At 53.8% G+C, this 21135-nt stretch overlaps 1 protein-coding gene across 3 annotated transcripts; it reads right to left on the reverse strand.

Moving 5' to 3' along the window:
* Nucleotides 1–91: 91 nt before the first annotated feature.
* LOC102460380 (uncharacterized) lies at nt 92–20241 on the reverse strand. Of its 3 annotated transcripts, XM_075919758.1 has the most exons (6): nt 20117–20241; nt 11790–12170; nt 8284–8407; nt 7638–7751; nt 7059–7172; nt 92–5943 (listed from the first exon to the last, which is right to left on the reverse strand). In XM_075919758.1, exons 1-6 carry the CDS (start codon nt 20186–20188, stop codon nt 4805–4807), a joined length of 1944 nt encoding a protein of 647 aa, XP_075775873.1. In that variant the 5' UTR covers nt 20189–20241; the 3' UTR covers nt 92–4804. The 3 variants fall into 3 exon arrangements, with proteins under 3 accessions (XP_075775873.1, XP_075775874.1, XP_075775872.1); XM_075919759.1 differs by lacking the exon at nt 11790–12170 and having other exon boundaries at nt 20117–20185; XM_075919757.1 differs by lacking the exon at nt 20117–20241 and having other exon boundaries at nt 11790–13688.
* Nucleotides 20242–21135: the final 894 nt, after the last annotated feature.

Genomic DNA, 21135 nt, shown 5'->3' on the forward strand with positions numbered 1-21135 from the left:
GGGTTATAACACTCTCGTTATGGGGGTTGGGTGTGAATAGGGCTTCTCTGTTTTCCAGCCCCGCCAACGCCACATTGGTCACGTATCCATGGAGCCAGGTGATGGTGTCCCTGAGATGCAGCCCAGCCTGTGTGCTGCTGTGGGGGGAAATGGGGAACGGCCCTGTCCGTGGAGGGGATGGAGGTGGGGGCTGGCCCTGCCTGAGGCCTTGTGCACCCAGGAAAGGGTTTGTGGAGTGGGCTGTGCTAATAAACCCTGGTGACTGCAGGCACGGCTTCTACTGGTGAAAAGCTGAGTCACAAGGCAGGAGGGCAGGGGAAGGCGCGTGGAGACACAGCAGAGGTGTTGGCTGCTGTAGCACCTCGGGGGGGGCGGGTAAGATGGGCAGGCAGAGATGTGGTGGGCAAACAGAATATAAGCCCTGCCCCATGGGCTGGCTGGGATGTGCCTGGGGAAAAGAAAGGGGGGTGAAGTGGGCTAGAGGGCAGAATAGGAGGTGCTAGCACACACCCACCCGGGAAGACTTGCCAGGCACATAGGGAGGAGACGAGCAGTGACAGCTGACCGAGCAAGGGAGAGTGAGCATGGGAAAACACGGGTAAGAGCTGGTACCTTGCTTGCAGAAGCCCAGTAATCAATACAAACCCAGCAGCCAGGCCTGCGGGAGTCCTTGGAGCTAGCCAGTTGTGGGATACAGCGCACTTGGGGTAAAGGGCAGAGTGGCTCAGGGTCCCACTAGCCACTGACCCCTTTCCCTCATCCTCCCTGCTCCAGGGCTGTCTGCCAGCCGTGACCAAGAGTCGTGCCCTCTCGGCCCTGAGGAGGCCGCACCATGTATCAGACACAGAAGTGGGGGTGGGGGAGTGTCTTCAGCCACTAGATGCCCAAAGGAGACATTGCAGCGGAGGAAGGCAGACGCTGGTGTGTGGGGGAGAGCCGTGCAGCGGGGGATCCTGGCAGTGGTTTTACAGCATGCAAGGAGGGGGGAGGCAAACCAAGGCGATGTTTTAAGCCACGCTTGGTAGCGCAATACAAAAGATGGATGGCAGGGCGGGTGGAGGAAGCTCACAGCACTCGTGTGCTCCGTCTCCCTCTCTGCTGGGGGAATGAGGGGGCGGAGTGAGTAAGCCATAGCTCCTGCTTCCTCTTACTCCCTGCAGGGTCCCGCTAGGAATGCTGGGACCGCCCCCCCCCCCACACAACCAGCCCCCTGCATCATCACTTGCACCTCTGCAGGGATCTGTGCTTCGTGCAGCCCCTTGCCTGAATGGATGCTGCAGCTGGAGCCAAGCTCTGCTTTGCTAATGTAGTTCCCTTGAATCCCTGCACGCTTCTTGTCTCATGCCTGGCTTCAGTGGTCGTTGCTGCAAGCCTGGGCCTTGCAGGCCTGCACACTGAGCTGGGCCTTGCATGCCTCGTGCCAGGGGCCCTGGGCCTTACCTCTCATGGGACAGAGCAAAAGTGCTGGTCACAGCCCCCACTGAGACTTTGAATCACCCCAACGGCTGCTACTGTGATGGAGCCACAGGACTCCAGGCCCTACATGCAGCCGTGGGCCCTGCTTGTGAGCGAGGCCACACACACACGCTCGCGACTTGGCTTCACCCACAAGACACATGACTTTTCACATACACCATAGGTCTCTAAGCCCCTCTTGCCGGTGCGCTCCCTGCTAGGGCCTTCCTGTAGCACAAACCAGCCCCACCGTGGGATGGGCGGGGGACCAATGTCAGATGCCCCCAGTAGCTGCTGAAATGCAGCATCTGCCTCTCAACACTTCCCAAGAGCCCACGCAGAGACCCAGGCTACTCAGCCCTCTGCTGGGGGTAGGAAGCTGAGCTCGTCCCCCTGGTCTCTGGCCGGCTGCATCCCCTTCACTCTGCCACCCCTGCTCCTGGGTGAGCTAATGCCTGGGAGCAAGAGGAAGGGGTTGAGGTGTTTGCTAGCGGTAGGGCCCCACCCACACCATCATGCCAGCAGACAGGGCTTGGGTGGGCAGCTGCTATAGGACATGCCAGCCTTGTGAAGTGACCTAGGAGCTGTGGTAGGCAGCCCTGGCTACATAGGCCAGTGGAGCACCCCTGAGTCTCCTTTCCCACATCCTGTATTGGTGATGCCCATCGGCCCCTGAGCAGCTAACACTGTACCCCGCCGCTCAGTTGGCCTCTCACCCCAAGGCCAAGCAGGCGGGTGCCCGACCCGGCAATGTCATGGTAGGGGGCTCTGCTAGATGGATTCAGGCTCGCTGACCTCAGCCGTGGGTTCAGTCCAGCTGCTGGGTGCCTGCGTGTAGCCCCGCCTCTGCCGCTCTAACCCACAGTTGGTTAGCCTTGCTCTGAGCAGGCTGCAGCACACGGCGCTAGCCACGTCTGCGCGCAGGCTCCCGGCGCCTAGCTCCAGCAGGAGGGCATGAGCTGGCTGACTTCCAGCTGTGTCCCTGGCCCACCTCCCAAAGTGGTCCTCACACCTGGCAGCAGAAGCCAGGCGGCGCACCCCTTGGGGAGGGGGAGGCTTTGCCACACCTGGGCTGTGACTAAATGAGACCCACCCTTGGGGGACGGGCTCAGATGAAGAGCCAGAGCCAGAGCCAGCTAAATGGCTCCTGAGTAGGAGGAACCACCACTTTAAGGCAATGTCCTTGAGGCAGAAGCAATGCTGGGCCCAGCTGGTTCCAAGCCAGGAGGTGCTGCCGGCACTGCTGTCCAGGAAGGGGTGAGGCTGCCCTGGGAAACCCAAGCCCAGGAGCAGTGAACTAGCCTGCAGTGTTCTAGAGGGAAGCCATTTCCTCCTACCTGTGGGAGATGGACATTTGCCCCCAGCAGCCTCACACCAGGGAGACGTTCACAAGAACATAGGGCTGCCCAGTGCCAGGGGCGTCACAGGGAATGAACAGAGCAGGGCACCGTCTGAGGGAGCCAGCCCACGTGACCAGTCGCAGCCTCTGGCAGTCAGAGGTGCAGGGACACTCAGCCAACATGGCAGGGATGCAATTCTAACAGCCAGGCAAGGACCTTAGCTAATCGTTTTTAAATTGTTACGTTTGGCCTTCACAATATCCACTGGCAAGGAGTTCCACAGGTTAACTGTACATTGTATGAAGAAAAACTTCCTTTTGTTTTAAACCTGCTCCCTATTCATTTCAGTGGGTGACCATTAACTTATGGGAAAGGGTAAATAACTCCTCATTCACATTCTTCAGGCCTATCATATCCCCCCTTTGTGTCTCTGCCAAGCCGAGCAGGCCTAGTCTGTTTAACCTCTGTGTGTATACAAGCTGTGATATAATTCTAAGAATTTCTGTGGCCTATCCCTGCCAACCCAAACCCGTCTTTTCTCAGGTGCAGGGATCAGGACTGCTGACAGCAGTCAGGGTGCAGGTGCGCCGTGGATTTGTAGTGGCATTAAGCTATTCCCTGTCCTATCTATCCTTTCCGAATGGTTCCTGAGCCGTGGGCCTCTCGCTCCTGCAGAAGAGCAGCCCAGAATGCACCAGTGCACCCCAGCTCGGCCCAGCGGCAGACATGCAAGCGTGGGTACGAGCACAGCTGCCTCGCAGGTAACGGTCGTACCTGGCCTCGCTTCAGGGAGCCAAGCCCCGTGCCCCCCCGACAGACAAAACCCAGCTGTGCAGGCAGGCCTGAAAGCATCCAAAGGTCTCATCTGAGGCCAGCAGGCGGCTCCTGGGAAGGGAGAGAGCTGCTAGCCAGAGCAGGTCCACAGTGTGATCAGCAGGGCAGGGCCGAAGCACCTGCCTTAGCACAGTGTGGAGGGGCCATGTCTGCTCTGGAGACCTCTCACAGGCCTCCTCCCGGGTAATGCTCATTGGAACTGAGCTTGGCTCCGATTCCCCCCCCCCCCCAAATCCCTTTTAACAGCTGGTCACGATGCTTTAACCTGCCCCGCTGCGGGCGGCTCACGCTCGGCCTCTGTGCACCCAGTGCAGGGAAGGGCCAATTGCAGCGGGAAGCAGCAATGCTGCGGTCTGGCTGCTGGGCTTCTCAGCCAGTCCCAACCAGAGACCTGCCTGCCCCAGGCTTGGGTTGGGACTTCCTGTCAGCTGAAGAAGTGGGCTGTGCTCACGAAACCTCACAAGACCAGCAACATGTTTTGTTTGTCTTTAAGGTGCTACCAGACTCTGAAGTTTTCCTGTTACAGACTAACTTGGCTCCCCCTCTGAAGCTTTTGCTCCAGGCTTGCCATGCAAACTGCCCCCAGCGGCAAGCGAGCCAGATGCTGCATCCCTGCGCCTCGCCCAGAGCAGCTCAGCCTCCGTTTCCCAGGGCTGACGGTGGTGAGGCAGAGTGGTCAGAGCACAGCTGGCTCTGCCCCAGGCTGGCAGCGCAACGGCAGGCACGTCTCTGCCTTGCCACACCCCCGAACCCCCGGCCATGCTGCCCGCAGGAAGCCGCCCTGCGCTGCAAGCAGGCTGTGTTTGTGGAGCGTTGCAGGGCGCTGGAGGAGAAGGGGCTTAGCACACCTGCCAACGGGCTGACACGCACTCTCCCCAGCCTGTGCTCATTGGTGGCAGGAACTGTCCTTGTTACAGCAGCTCACGCTGCACCGTTCCCGCACCACGGAGCCTACGGAGCACGCTGCCGCCGCGGTGCAAAGACCGTTCGTACAAACAAAGCGACTGCGTCCACGTCCCAGGTGCGGGGTCTCTTCCCTGGGTGCGGCCCAGAACGGCTGCTCGTGGCTCACAGTCTGTACCCTCTTGCGGCCAGCACTCCCTCCCCTCCGGCATGCATAGTGTGGGGCTGCGGCAGGCTCTCCCTGTGGATCCCAACGTGGGGCTTGCCCCGTACTACCCCGTACTCTCCACTTTCATGGACCCCCCCGGCGCGCAGCCCAGCTGGCCAGCGCGGGCGCACTGGTGCAGCCGCAGGGACTGCTGGCAGCGGAAGCTCTTGGCGCAGGCGGGGCACTGGAAGGGCCGCTCGCCGGTGTGGACGCGCTGGTGCTTCAAGAGATGCTCCTTCTGCACAAAGCTCTTGCTGCAGGCGCCGCACTGGTGGGGCCGCTCGCCCGTGTGGATCATCTGGTGGCGCGCCAGCCAGGAGTGGCAGATGAAGCTCTTGCCGCACTCCAGGCACTGGTAGAGCTTCTCCTTGGTGTGGTTGCGCAGGTGCTTGAGGAAGTAGGGCTTCTGGGCGAAGCTCTTGCCGCACTGGGTGCACTTGAAGGCCCGCTCGCCGGCGTGGGTGCTCTGGTGCACCGTCAGGTTGGTGAGGCGCGTGAAGCTCTTCTCGCACTGGGTGCACTTGTAGGGCTTCTCACCGGTGTGGGTGCGCCGGTGCTCCACCAGCGTGGAGAGGCGGCTGAAGCGTTTCTCGCACTCCGGGCAAGGGTAGGGCTTCTCACCGGTGTGGGTGCGCTGGTGCTCCAGCAGGGTGGAGAGGCGGCCGAAGCGCTTGGCGCACACGCTGCACTGGTAGGGCTTCTCGCCCGTGTGGGTGCGCAGGTGGGTGGTGAGGGTGGACTGGTGGATGAAGGCCTTGCCGCACTCGGGGCAGGGGAAGGCGCGCTCGCTCGTGTGGCTGCGGTAGTGGCTGGTGAGGTTGGACTGCTGCGCGAAGGCCTTGCCGCACTCGGGGCACACGAAGGCGCGCTCGCCCGTGTGGGTGCGCTGGTGCTGCACAAAGTGCTCCCGGCGCTGGAAGCACGTCCCACACTCGGGGCAGAGGAAGGGCCGCTCCGGTGTGAGGGCCCCCTGGGGCCTGGGACTGGCTTTCACGGGGCTGAAGTCTCTCTCGTGCTGCAGGGGCTTCTCGGGCAGGTGCGCTGCCACGGTCACGTCCGGCCCGCCAGAGCCGTACTGAGGCGGGCTGGGCTCGGCGCTCTGGTCAATATTCTCTTCCGGTCTCTGGGCCGAGGCCCAGTGTGCCTCCAGCTCTTGTGACTCTTGCTCCTTGTTCTTTTCATGGCTGGGGAGCCAGCCAGCCACTGGAACAGGGAGCAAAGGCAAACGTCAGTCACAGGCCTGGGGGATGAACCCTCTGGGACACCAAAGGAGGGGAAGGCTGGGCGTGTGCTTACACCGCTAGGTTCCTGCAGGCTCCTGGGGCGAGCTAGGGCAGAACATTTCGCCTCTCTGCACTTCCTTTCCCAGCGGCTAATGGACAGCAACCCCGCCCTTCCTCCCAGGGCATTGGGAGGGTAAAGGCTACACAGACTGGGAGGTGCTCTCCGCCAACATCCCCACAGCTACCTCACCATCCATCTCCACGTTCCTCCGGCCCTGGGGCTGCCCTGCCTGTTATCCGGACCAATGCTCCCCCCGTTCCTGTGTTCTCCCATCCATTTCTACCCACGGCTTGGCTGGTCTCACACTTGCACTGTAAGTCCCTGGGGGCAGGGACTGCATCTTTGTTCTGTACGGTGCCTAGCACAGGGGGCCCAGGCCAGGGCTCTTAAGAACCACGGGAGCACCAATCAGAAGGATAAGAAAGCTCCGGCGGGACTCCGATCCCACAGGGGTGGGGCTACCTAAGCGACAGCTGGAGATGCAAAGGGAGCTGGCCTGGCCTGGGATACAAACTCTCCCTGCTAGACAGGCAAGATTCTACCTGGGCTCGGCACCGAGATTTCTGCCTAAATCCCTACGTGGGGGACCCCCAACGGGACGAGTCCTGCACTCGGATCGCCCACGCGGCTCCCACTGGTCGCACCGGGATCAGTCAGCAGGCAAGCGAGCCTAAGGACATCTCTTGTCCCTGAGCCCTCCTGCCAGGGAAGGAGGGGGCAGTGGATCTATCCCGGCATCTCTCCAGGCCCCATCTCCGGGACAGCAGCTGAGCACCCCAGGAGCTAATCAGCCCAGCCAAGCCCAGCCCCACAGGGTCCCACTCCTGCCCCCAAACAGTCTGTCGCACAAGAACGCTGGGGGGGGGGGGGGGGGGGAAATGTAGCACTCCTCTCCCTGCTGTGACTGAGGCACGTCACGAGAACGCTGCTCACCCTGGACCACAGCAGAGTGTTGGAAGAACAAAGCTTTCGCTCGCGTTCCTGCGTGTAGGTCACACTGCCGGGGTTCAGACTCCCGTGGGCCTAGCACACACCTGCCATGAGCTCTGTAGGGGCTTCTCCTCCTCCTGCAGCCTGCTGCTCCTCCGCAATTGGCTCTTCCTCTTGCTTAATCTGAACGGCGATTTCGAGGACAGACGTCGCAGTCTCTGGCCATGGGAAAGAGAACCCAGTGAGGAGGCTCGAAGGATTAAATCAATAGCTGGGACCTCGTGGGCACGCCTGGAGAGCCAAGACTCGAATAACCTTTCCCACACAGACACTGGCATCCGAACCATGTCCTATTGGTCATGCAGCTCTTCCCCTTTTGGAAACTGGGCCACAGCAACCCTTTCCCGAGGCCCAAACCTCCCTCTCTGGAGCAGGCACTCACTGAATAGGACCGGCCAGGCTACAGAGGCCCCAGAGGAAACAAACCAAGTGGTTACGTGCACTGAGTAGTCACACACTCAAAGAGGAGGGACTAAAGCCAGAAGTCATTTTGATTGGCAGAGAATCTCTGACGTAAGCAATCTAAGGATAAAAACACGGTGAGCAGCTCTAAGGGCAGATGAAGGCTGAAGTTACAGGGCTCGTCTCCCCGGCAGTCTGAGCCAATGTCCTCCATCCCTCACCTGCGCTGGGCTCTGCAAGGGTTTCTCTCGCCTCGGACTCCTGCTGACCCCTGGCACACGGCTCTTCTCCTCGCTCAATCCGGGACAGGATGTCAGGCTTGGAAATTGCATAGTCTGTTCACGGGGAGGACACGGGGCTATTAATAGAGAGAACCTGTAGAATTGCGAGGGCTTTTACAATCAGTCCCCTCCAGGTCTGTGTGTGGCCCCCCAATCATCACTCCCTTACGCAGGGACGTCGGTTCCTTGCACCGCGTCTGCATGACATACCCTATGGGCAGCAGAACTGACTGCCACGCACCCAGCAGCCTCTTGGCATCTTCACATGCAAGGACCTAAGTTACGGTAAGTACAGCGGTGCCAGCGGGAATCGTACTCGTGTTCAAGTCAGCGTAAGAACAAAACTATGGCACAGCAGGTTTTCCGCACATGATAAGTAAATATAACCACTAGTCAGGTCCAGAGAGCACTGACCACTGAGCACCACCACCACGCTGGACACCATGCCTCACAGAACTGATTGCATGAAGACCCGCGTGGCCCCCAGAACTCACAGGAGTGTGAGGACACACACGGCTGGTGGAGTCAAGCCATCGCTCCAGAGGAGCAAACAGTTTCTGATAAGAATGTGGCAAAAGCTTCTTACCCAGTGAGATCATATATTCATAATTCCCCTTCATCACATTCTTGTACAGCTCCTTCTGCCAGTCTTCTAAGTTCTCCCACTCGTCCTGGGAGAAGACCGCGCCGTCCTCAAACATCACTGGCACCTGAAACCAAACATCCATTCAGCACTTGGATTTAAGTCATACATGCTATACTGGTGTCATTACCGTAGAAACCAAGACAGGACGTGCCTAAAAGGTCAATAGATTGAATGCGGAAGATGGGCATTTTTTAACTTTTTTTTGCTCAACAACTTTTCCCCTGGAGTACCAGCACCTTTTTTTTTTTTTAAACACAAAAAGCACTGCCGGTAACCATCATCCTAAATGGGCAATGCCCCCCCGTTCTAGTTAACCAGTAATGAGGGAGGGAAGGAGCAGAGCTGGAACAGCTCCCCACCTGCTGCGGGCAGGAGGCCGCTCCCGCCCTGCTGGGGGCCTGCTGTGGACAGGCGCTGTAGCCCAAGCTCATGTGTGGGGCTGGGAGCTGGTTAACCGGTTAAATGCGAGGCACAGCTAACGTTTAACCAGTTAACTGATTAACCGGGATTTGACATCCCCATTGCAAAGCTACTAGAGTTAGACACGTTCAGGGCCGGGTCATGGGAGGGTTACAGAGCCAGGCTTCATTACAGGAGGGGACCAGATCACAGGGTGTGCAGGGAATGTGGGGAGAACACAGTCCCCTTCCAACAGCTGATCTCAGTAACTTACTCTCACTCCTGGGCCAGGGCTGGTAAGTGCTTCTCTCCTGTCCTAACAGGGCTTCACCGGCTGGCCTGGAGATTGGGGGGCTGCCTGCATGCCTAAGAACAAAGGACCCTCTGCTCTCATGGGAGGCTAAACTCGCCCCAACAGCCAGCATAAGAGGGCTGCAGTGGGGCTGAGGACGAGAGCCCCAGATAGATGGTACAGGACGAGTTCTAGACAAACAGCCAATGAACCCCGCAGACGTACAGCCACTTCCCAACTTATAAACACCCGTACTTATGACCAACCTCCCATTAAACCCATTAGAATATTTTTGAGTTGAGAACCATGTATGTCAAGTTTTTAGAACAGCATGGGCAGCGCGTTTAAGGGTATTTCCGACTTACGACCAAATCGAGTTATGACCAGGTGTTCGGAATGTAACCCGTTCATAAGTCGGAGACTGCCTGCACTGTGACTCGCCACCGCGAGTAGCTAATGAAGACACTGACTCTGGTCAAACCATTTTGCAATGGGGAATTAAGGAACTCTGGGTCAGAAATCTGAAAAATCTAGGGCTGTCACTGAATCGCAGTTAACTCACGCAATTAACTCAAAACACATGCACTTGACTTAAAAATGGCAATTCAGCACAGTTTTTATCACACTGTTATACAACAATAGAATACCAACTACAATGTATCTACTATATATTTGAGAGTCTATGGGTCTGTCCCTCTGTCTGTTCAAGAATTCCTCCTAAGCAGTAAGAACTAGGACCGCCAGATGTGGTATACAGCTTCCTCCTGTCATAACGGAAAGGAAGGGCAGGGTTTGGTTGTGCCAGGACAACGGGATGTGCCCAGAATGGAATTGCTTCCCAGAAAACCATATAGCAGAGACAGAATCATCAGGCAGGTGAAAGGGGCTGGCTGGGGGCACGGCCCCCTCCCTAGGACTACCCCAGGCTCTCCCCCACAAGATGCCCTTTAGGGTGGGTGCGGAGTGGTGGTGTATGAAGGACCCCCCCTCAGTTTGTACAGGGACATGGCTGGCTGTTTCCCTTCATCAGGGAGTGAGGGGAAAGTGCACAGTTTCGTGCAATCTTCACTTTGGCTGCAGAGCGCAGGGGGCAGATGAACCTGGACCTGCCCCAACATACAGCCTTCCCCCGGCTGTGCCCGCTGGAGCTGCAGCAGCCATGGATAGGCGCTTCTCATCTGGCCCCAATCTGCTGCAGTGAGAGAGGGCTGGGGTTATCATCTCTCCCCAGGTTAGCCTGCAAACTGAACCCCTCCTCCCCAGCCCCACCGCAGGACAAAGATTGAAATGAAGCTGGGACATTTCATTTCATCTTCCAAAAACCAAAAATTAATTGAGTTAAAGGCCCAAGCAATCATCTGTGTGTGTGTGTGTGTAAGGTATTTTTCTACATTTTCAAATATATTGATTTTAATTACAACACCGAATACAACATATGCAGTGCTCACTTTATTTTTATTACAAATATTTGCACTGTAAAAATAGTATTTTTCAATTCACCTTATACAAGTACTTTATTGTAAAAGCGGAAGTTATAAATGGAGATTTATTTTGCTACATAACTGCACTCTAGACAAAACAATGTAAAACTTGAGACTCTACAAGTCCACTCAGTCCTTCTTCTTATTCAGCCAATCACTCAGACAAACAAGTTTGTTTACATACATAGGAGATAATGCTACCATGCTGATAATGCTCATTAAGAAAACAATGGGCTAATTAAATCTGTGACAACTCTTTGAGGGAACATTCATTGTCTGTCTCCTGCTCTATGGTTTTAGCCACATTTTGCCATATATTCCATGTTACAGTAGTCCTGGATGATGACCCAGCACATATTCGTTTTAAGAATACTTCCATAGCAGATTGGTACTTGCTTTGCATTTTGTCAAATGCGAGATTTCTCAAGATAGCCACAGCACTCGGACTAAGACTGAAGAATCTAAAGTGTCTACCAAAATCTGAGCGGGTGTAGAACTTACCCTCAGAAGTGTCAAAAGAGTAACACTCCAATCTGAAAACTACAGAACCCGAACCACCAAAAAAGCAAATCAACCTTCTGCTGGCGGCATCTGACTCAGATGATGGAGACAAACATGGATCAGTTCACACTGCTTTGGACTGTTATCGAGCCGAATCTGTTATCAGCATGGACACATGTCCTCTGGAATGGTGATCGAAGCATGAAGGGGTCTATGAATGGTTAGCACAGTTAGTATGTACATACTTTGCAAATCGGCTACAACTGTGCCACGCAGACACCTGTTCTCAGAAGAAGCAGGCAATATTATTTCCCATAAATATAACAAACTTGCAAGTCTTCGCAACTGGTTGAACAAGGAGGAGGACTGAATGGACCTGTAGGCGCTAAGGTTTTACACGGTTTTATTTTTGAATGCAGTTATGTAAAAAGAAAACATAAGTCTACATTTCTAAGTTGCACTTCATGATAGAGACTACACCGCAATATGTGTAGGAGTGAATGAAAATACTATTTTTTTTTTTTACAGTGAAAATATTTGTAGCAAAAATATAATGTGAGCGCTGCACAATTTGTATTCTGCCTTGTAACTGAAATCGATGTATTTGAAAATGTAGAAAATGTGCAAATATATTTAAATAAATTCTTGTTTAACAGTGTGATTCCAACTGTGATTCATTACTTTCTTTAATCATTTGGCAGCCCCAGAAAAAATCGCTTCATTACCCAAATAGAGGCTCAGCCTTTACTGCCTGTACTGACAGACACCGATACCTTGGGGGCTTCTCCATTAACACCAGGGGGGAGTCTAAGGATCCAGAAGTTCCTGTTCTTCAGCAGGTTCTCCATGTTCTCCAGCCGCCGCTGTAACAGCCCGTACTCCTGGATTAGCGTCCCCAGCACTGTCCACTTACTCTCCAGCTGGTTCCCAAACTCCAACTCTATTTTCTCGCACTCAAGTATTTTCTTCTCGTCTGTCCCTATTCTCCCCTCCAGACTCAGCAACCGTGAGGCAAACGAATCCACCTTTCTCTCCACGGCTTGGATGGCAGCCACGAGGGTCCACATAGAAATCTCTGCTGTTTGCACAGATGTTCGTTCCAGGACAGCGGGGGTTTGTAATGACATCAGGCGCTGGGCATCCCATTCCTGGGCCTGTTTGCAAGGGGGCAAGACGGAAAATGGAGCTAGAGCCACATTTCCAAGTGGCAAAGTCAGATACAGAGACCCAGCACAAGACCCATTCACATGCCACAAACCCCTCTGCACCATGTGATCTTTGGTCCAACATGTCGCTGTCCTGATGTGAGAAATGAGGTCTTTCGACATCTGTATTAGAATTATAAACTCCTTGACATGAGGTTTAAGGGAGCCTGACAGCTTGCAAATGACTCCATTTGTGAAGTGAGAGTTCAGACTAGCTTCAGCTGTTACACCTGTCCTTTAGTTTGCTTGCTGGTTTCTATGACCACACTCTCCTAATTTGTGTTACGTTTCTCTCCTCTGTTGCTGTGTGAAAGACCCAGGCAAAGAGGGGAAACGGATACACCTTGGGGAACTAGTGAAAATGCCTACACAAAGGGATGTCAAATGCACCATGCAAATAAACAAAGAAAAGAACCTATAATTGTTCTCTAATTTTGTTCTATTATAGTCCTTTTGTGCTGCTACTTGTAATGCTACTAGTGATTTTAAGTTGATGCCTCCTTAAAGTTTGCAGATGCTACGTTGTGTAAAATCACCTTGCTCCTACCTGCTGCACGAGATAGGCTACAAACAAACACCACAAGCGTGTGTACACTGCACAAACAGCTAGTTGTTTGCAAAGCAGTTTTGGAGGCAGCCAAACCCTATGCCTGCTGGTGGCTTGAGCATTTTAAACTCAATGCCAAGTGTGTTTAGTTGGAAGAAGCTTGTGAAATGTAGGACGCCTATTGGCACTCACAGCCCAGTGAATTCATAGAATCATAGGACTGGAAGAGACCTCTGGAGTCATCGAGTACAGCCTCCTGCCCAAAGCAGGACCCAGGGCTTTGGAGCAGAGCCTGGAGCTGGAGCGCAGAGCAGTGGAGCTGCAGGTTTTTGCCTGGAGCTAGAGCGGAGCCGGAGCATAGAAAATCTTGACTGCTCCACCGCTCCAGGTTTTTTTTTTTCATTTTCAGTCCAAAATGAATGATATTTTAGCAAGAAAGTCCTAAAGGTGCCAAAAGTTTCAGACTGTATAACAATTGATATTAACATTTACTTTACCACTTTACATAATATGTCACAGTTATTCTCACTTCAGCTGAAATCAAGATTTAATGTACAGATACAAAAATAAAAAGTTTTTTGGAGATATGTTTTATTAAAGAATCAGATAATTATCAGACATCTGGCAACACTGCAGACTGCTCCCACCCTTGTGCCAAGGTTAGGCGAGTACGAACTTGCGTAGATTACCGTATATACTCGAGTATAAGTCGACCCGAATATAAGCCGAGGCACCTAATTTTACCCCAAAAAACTGGGAAAAAGTATTGACCCGAGTATAAGCCTAGGGTAGGAAATAAGGCAGCCTAGGGTAGGAAATGAGTCGGGGCGAAAGCTGCTCCGGTGCCCCCGGTCTGCTGGAGACCGTCTCCAGCAGACCAGGGGCACCGGGCGGGTTCCCGCGCTTCTGAGGCTTTGCCAGAGCAAAGCCTCAGAGGCGCGGGGAACCTCCGCTGCTGCCGCTTCAATCTGGGAGCCTGTGGTCTGCTGGGGACGGTCCCCAGCAGACCACAGGCACCCAGATTGAAGCGGCAGCAGCGGCGGTTCCCCGCGCCTCTGAGGCTTTGCTCTGGCAAAGCCTCAGAGGCGCGGGACCCCCCCGCTGCTGCCGCTTCAATCTGGGAGCCTGTGGACCGTCCCCAGCAGACCACAGGCTCCCGGACTGAAGCCGCAGCCGCGGGGGGGGGGGGGGGGGGGGGTCCCGCGCCTCTGCGGCTTTGCCCGCCTCAGTTCGAGATGCTGACTCGAGTATAAGCCGAGGGGGGCATTTTTCAGCACAAAAACTGTGCTGAAAAACTCGGCTTATACTCGAGTATATACGGTAGTTAGATAGCTAGATTAGTATGTGTTTATTTTCAACCTTGTAACGTGTAGCCTTGTTACTTCCCAACAATTAATGTTGTAGAACAGCAATAGCACGTACTAACGCTTCGGCACATACCAAATTTCATGGATATATCTATATTAAAGCATTTTTGAGATATTAATTAAAAACTTGGAAAATATTTTGAATATTTCTACCGCAAAATTTCATAAGAAAAACTAACTTGCAATTTATAAATAAAAATTTATATTAATTATATATGTTAAAAATACTTCTTACTTCATTAAAACTGCAAGAAACATGTTAAAATATTAAAATATACTTTAATAAAAAATTTGTGTAAAAAGAAAATGCGATCATTTTTGTCCAGAAAATCCAAAATAAATTCAAAGTATCCTAAGTGGTTAAGATATCACAAGCAGGTACATTATAAAAAAAATGTAATGCTTTTGTTCATTGTTTTTCGAAGATCATAACAAGAAACATTTGGTTGCGGTAGCAGCACAAGAAGATCTGGCCATGGCTTCAACAAAAAAAACCAAATCTGCCCCCATGATTGATAGCCGATTTACAGAAAAGGATTTCAATAATGTCTTTACTTTTGAATTTGAAAAGCCCAAATTTGGGCTTTTGGGAAAAGCAAAGAAGAAATCGGCAACGTGCCAGGTGGAAAAGGAAGTGAATGGCGAGCTCAAACCATGTAGCTTCAAGACAAGTGAAGCAAGTGCCATGAAAAGTTACAACCTTTGGCGGCATGTAAAATGTAACCATCCAGAAAACTATGCAGCTCTGGTTACAAAAAAGGACCAGGAAGATGAGGCAAAACAGAAAGTTGACACGGCTAAACGACGTTCATCTGGCTCTTTGAAAACTCCTGGAGAAAAGATTTTTTGCGGAGCTTCATCTGAAAAGAAACCCAAAATTGAGCAAACAAAACTTGACTCATATTTGAAGTCCTCAAAGGTTACAATCACCATGGATGCCAATACTTTCAGTGAAAGGCTGATGGAAATGGTTTGCTTGAGTTCAACACCGCTCACTACCTTCAGACTAAAGAACAAAGGATTCCAAAAAATTGCAAGTGAAATGGGTTGGCAGCTTGGCGTTTCGACGGGGCACGATGCGGTTCGTCATTTAGTTGTCAGCACAGCTGAGTCTGGTCGCGAAGAGCTCAAGAAAGCTTTGGAGCAAAAATTGTGCTACCTGAAAATGGATGTGGCAACCCACGGAAACAGAAATTTCCTTGCAATCAATGCTCAGTACTACGAAGAAGGAAAAGATAAAGCTGTGGTAAAAACCTTGGACATAATTGACACTGAAGGGCGTCACAATTCTTCCTATGTGGAAGTTCAAGTAAAAGCTATTTTAGAAAAATTTGGGATCAGTGAAATGCAAGTGCTGAGCATCTGCGTTGACAATGCAGCAAATATGATGTGTGCCATCAAAAATATCAGCGAGGACAATGAAACCATTTCTACCTCTGAGAACAGGGATGTGGGCAGAACTGAAGCTATTTTGCCTGATGAAGGAACTAAAGGAATGGATGAAATCGAACTCAACATGGATGCTGCTGCGCAATGGGTTAATGACCCTAGCCTCATACTTCCCACATGGCTTCATGAGGATGACTCAAAAGTCCAACTGATGAGGTGTGGTATTCACACTCTTCAATTGGCAATCTGGGATGGACTGAACAAAGACAATGCAAAGAAATTTCTGGCAAAAATTCGACAAGTCGTTGTCAAACTACGAACCCCAAGTATTCAAAGTGTTCTGCTTGATCTACATGGAGTAACAGTCATTGGATACTGTGACTCGCTGGGGTTCAACATTTGCGAAGATTGATCGGCTTCTCGTTTTTCAATCTTACTGTTGTGAACAAGTGGCTGCTGCTGGAACAAGAGAATTCAAGTTAACAAAAGCTGAATGGGACGAAGTGAAGAACCTGAGAGACCTCTTGGCAAAGCCAAACCAAACAACCATGAATCTTCAAGCTGTCAATGTAACCCCGGGAGTTTTAATGAAGGAATGGCGACAACTGTCAAAATTCTTGCAAGAAAATGGTGGACAAATTGCAGAAGGAATTCTATCCTCCATGCAGAAATGCGAAGAGAAACTTTTTGACAATATTCATTTCCTTGCTGGAGTTTATGTTGACCCACGGTATCAGATTCTTCTTACCTCAAGGGAAATACCAAAGGCAAAGGAAGGGCTCCTTGATATTGCTCGACGACTCGAAATATAAAATCTATTGCTACATTTGAACTCGGCAAAAGAGGTTGAAGAAAACGAAACACAACAAAAGGAGTCATCAACAATCGAATTTGCAGTTTCAGAAAGTTCACATCCTTCAGAAATAGCAGGCTGCTCTCAAACTTCCATCTCCACTCTGAACTTGTTCGAGTGTCCATCCCTGAGATGTCTTCAACCATCACAGGGAAAAGGAGATAATTCAAGCACCAATTCTTCAGAAGATGACGACTTTGAAAAGGAATTGGATAAACAAGAAAGACGCTGGCAAGTTTCTGTGATTCATAATTGTAATGAAGCATTATTCGAGAGAAACTTTTGGGAAGATGGTGAGGCGATGGAGTCTATTGGTAGGCTAAAAGTTAAGTCTGTTTTTGAGTCCATTTACAGCTACCCACACCGCATTCAGGCTGCCTGTAGAATTGCTTTGAGCATGCCAACAACTCAAGCTAGTGTAGAGCGACTAGCTGTTTTCAGCTTTAAAGTTAATTTTAAATGATCTGCGGCAGGCCATGAAAGACGACTTGATAGCTGCAATATTTTTTTACAGATTGAATTATGAATGATTCTAGTTTGTATCATTGTTGATGACATTTAAATTGTTTTAAAAAACTGAAAATAACATTTTTTCAAAATTACAGTATGCACTTTTTTATTTAGTTAAAAATTAATTGGAGTCGAAGCGTGGAGTGGAGTTGAAGCAGTCACTATTGGTGCCAGAGCAGAGCTGGAGCGGAGCAATTAAAAATTGTGATTGCTCCAAATCCCTGCTTTTGTCCACTCCTACAGTAGAAGAATGTGATTCAGAACCGGACAGCAGGAAGGATCATTTTAAAATGAAGAATCACAGTAACAGTCAGAATCGAGGCTGCTTTTCGAGGACCCTTACACAAGACAGAGCACAAGTGGATTGCTGCACACAGCTCAGAGGGAAGCAGAAAGAGTTGACCGTGTGAAGCATAAGACAAGGCGACAGAGACAAAGGAAAGTATGAGTTAAAAAATGAGACAGTACTGATCAGCATGGTAGGCAGTGGCCTCTGCACACCAACTGCCTAATCACTGTCAAGATCTTTGCAGGCCTGGAGAGAGGAAGGGGAGGAGTTTTCAGGTATTTCTTCACACAAGGCAATCAACCTGTGGCACTCCTTGCCATAGGATATTATGGAGACCAGGACTATGTAACAGGGTTCAAAATGGAAATAGAGACATTCACGGAGGTTAGGTCTATCAATAGCTATTAGCCAGGATGGGTAGGAATGGTGTCCCTAGCCTCTGTCTATCAGAGGCTGGGAATGGGTGACAGGGGAGGGATCACTTGATTCCCTGTTCTGTTCACTCCCTCGGGGGCACCTGGCATTGGCCACTGTGGGAAGACAGAACATTGGGCTAGATGGACCTTTGGTCTGACCCAGTTTGGCCTCTCTTATGAGCCAGTGGGAGGATTCAAAGCAGGGAGCGACATGCTCAAAGCACTAAGCTAGGAAAGTGATTGGACATGGCCAGGCAAAATGGTCTCTGCCAAGGCTGGGGGGAAGGAGATTGCAGTAACTGTGGTGCAAATGGATGAGAACCTGGCTGAGCATTTCAGTCGTGCGGCTGGACAGGAAAGGCCGTCTCTTTGGGTTGTCACGCAAAGAGAATCAGCAAGATTTACCAGATGAGAGGACCTAGCAATGGGTCTGAGTTGAAGATGAGGCCCAGGTTACAGGCCCAAGTGCCAGGCAGGATGGTGATGCTGCCCACAACGATCAGGGAAGGAGGTGGCAGGGCAGACGGGGGGGACGGGAGAAAGGCTAGGAGCTCTGATGTGGCCATGTTGAGCATAGGCTGACTGCTAGATACCCACAAGGAGATGCCAGTGAGACGGGCTGAGAGTTTAGCTTTGCCAGAAGCAGAGAGGTGGCTCTGGGAGTCATCAGCTCAGACTGCTGACCTTGTGCCTGCAGATGAGATTACCCAAGGACCAGGTGCAAAGGGAGAAGAGACAGACACTGTACAAATTCGAGATGGCCCATGTCCGCAAGAGCGTTGGTAGGAAGGACTCAATGCGGCAGACATCTGCCCAAACAGCCTCCACGTGTGAGCAGTCTCCCTGAGGTCAAGGGACACCATCCATGGCAGAAGTTGCCCAAATGTAAAAGGATTTGTGGGATCAGGAGCCACGCAGGGCAGGGAAACGAGGGAGGCAGGGCTGGAGAGCCGAGGGCCGGTTTGAAGGAAAGCGAGTGAGACGTGCAGAAGGTGCTGGGCTAGTTTGCACATGGACAGCCAGCCAAAGCCAAGCCCCTGGCTGATCGCACAAACCTAGCAGTGAGCCTGGAGCCACTGTTGTCGCCTGGCAGTGGGGGGGAGGGGACGGGCATGCGTGGAGACACTGGCCTGGGACACGGGCTATGTCTACACTGGCGGGTTCTTGCGCAGAGGGTCCACACTGCCCACCTGCTCTTGCAGAGAAGATTTACAGTAAAGCGTGGTAAGAGAGGGCTTCTTGCGCAAGAGCTACACTCTTTTCTAACAGGGGTAAGCCCTCTTGTGCAAGAGGGCAGTGTGGACACAGGGCAGGAGTTTCTTGCGCAAGAAAGCCCTATGGCTAAAATGGCCATCAGAGCTTTCTTGTGCAAGAGAGCGTCCACACTGCCATGGACCCTCTTGCACAAAAGCACAGGGTAGTGGACCTGTTCTTGTGCAAAAACCCACCAGTGTAGACATAGCCACGAGGGGCAGCGGGAAGGCAAAGGCTGCTGGCACCGGCCACACGCCAAGAGGTGCCTTGTTCTCTGGCTCCAGACACTTCGCTGGGCAGGATCTGTCCCGGCTGGGAGCGCCGGGGTAGCTGGGCACAGCCTGCGGCAGCCCCGTGGGGTGCAACACCCAGCCCGGGACGAACAGCTCCCCTCGCCGGGCTTGGCAGCTTGGAGCCCCCCACCCCGGACGGGCTGCTCAGAGATAAATGTAACAGCTGCCGTGCCCCGCCCCAGTGCCCGCACAGCCCCCCCCCGGGCCTGCACAGTTCTCCCCCCCGCACGCAGAGCCCCCCCCAGGGCCCGAACTGCCCCCCCCAGTGCCCGCATAGCCCCCCCCAGGGCCCGCACAGCCCCCCCCCGGGCCTGCAGTTCTCCCCCCCGCACGCAGAGCCCCCCCCAGGGCCCGAACTGCCCCCCCCAGTGCCCGCATAGCCCCCCCCAGGGCCCGCACAGCCCCCCCCCGGGCCTGCACAGTTCTCCCCCCCGCACGCAGAGCCCCCCCCAGGGCCCGAACTGCCCCCCCCAGTGCCCGCATAGCCCCCCCCAGGGCCCGCACAGCCCCCCCCCCGGGCCTGCACAGTTCTCCCCCCCGCACGCAGAGCCCCCCCCAGGGCCCGAACTGCCCCCCCCAGTGCCCGCATAGCCCCCCCCAGTGCCCGCACAGCCCCCCCCCCCGGGCCTGCACAGTTCTCCCCCCCCCGCACGCAGAGCCCCCTCCAGGGCCTGCACAGCTCCCTCCCCCCCCCCGCACACAAAGCCCCCCTGGGTCCGCAAAGCCCCCCCCAGGGCCTGCACAGTTCTCGCCCCCCCACCCGCAGGACCCCCCCCTTCTGGCCCGCTCAGCCCTTCCCCTCGCTCCCCCGTGGGCCCGCACGCAGAGCCCCCCCAGGGCCCGCAAAGCCCCCCCCCCCGGGCCTGCACAGTTCTCCCCCCCCCGCACGCAGAGCCCCCCCCCCAGAGCCCACACAGCCCCCCCCAGGGCCTGCACAGTTCTCGCCCCCCACCCGCAGAGCCCCCCCCGGGCGGTACCTGGGCAGCGAAGCGCTCGGCCATGGCCCCGGCTGGGCAGAGTCCCGCCCCGCTCCCGGCCGCGCGGTGCATGCCGGGAGCCGGCAGAAGCGGGGGGGGGCTGCGAGAGCCGAGAGCGCCCCCCGGCGGCGCGGAGTCCCCGCCCCCCCCCCGCATCAACCCCCCCCGCCTCTCCCCATCCCCCGCCCCCCCCCGCGTCGGGGGCAGCTTCTGACCCGCCCAACGCGCTTTCCGGGGGGGGGGGGGGCTGAGCTGCCGGGCGGGCCCCTGGCACGAGCGGCCCTGGGGTCTGTGACCCGCTGCCCCCCGGGGGAGGCCCCAGGGCCGAGGGCCCGACCTGGGCTGAGCTGGAACTGAGCCAGGCTGCCTGCCCGCCTGGCTTCCAATACACTTTAAATGCAGAGCGGGGGTAGGTCCCGAACCCAGCATGAGCCAGGACTGAGCTGGGCTGCTGGCCAGCCTGCTAACAAATGTACCAGTGGCGGGGGGAATGCGTGTTGTCTATTGTGTGCAGTGGATAGCATTAACCGATACGCTTTTGTTTATTGGTTAATTGACTGCACTATTCCATCCCTACTCCCAACCTCAGCCAGAACCTCGACTCTGAGGCTGCTCCACTTCCCTAACTCCCTCTTCAACTCCACACCTGAACCCTGAGTCCCCTCCTGTACCCTAACTTCCCACCCCGATCCTGAACCCCACCCCAACCTCCTGCCCTAAGCCCTCTCCTGCGCCCCAGGCACTTCATCCCTAGCCCCACCCCAAAGCCTGCACCCCCCGCCAGAGCCCTCATCTCCCCTAACCCTATGCCCCCTCCCACACACCCATCCCCTGCGTCCCATCCCTGCCACAGATCAACCACGTGCAGGATGAATTTTGTCGTCACATCTCCATATTGAAACAAAAACCAGGACAATGTAGCACTTTAAAGACTAACAAGATGGTGTATTAGGTGATGAGCTTTCGTGGTCCAGACCCACTTCCTCAGATCAAATAGTGGAAGAAAAATGTCACAACCA

This window comes from Pelodiscus sinensis, chromosome 2 (assembly GCF_049634645.1).
Source record: "Pelodiscus sinensis isolate JC-2024 chromosome 2, ASM4963464v1, whole genome shotgun sequence".
Taxonomy (NCBI): domain Eukaryota; kingdom Metazoa; phylum Chordata; order Testudines; family Trionychidae; genus Pelodiscus; species Pelodiscus sinensis.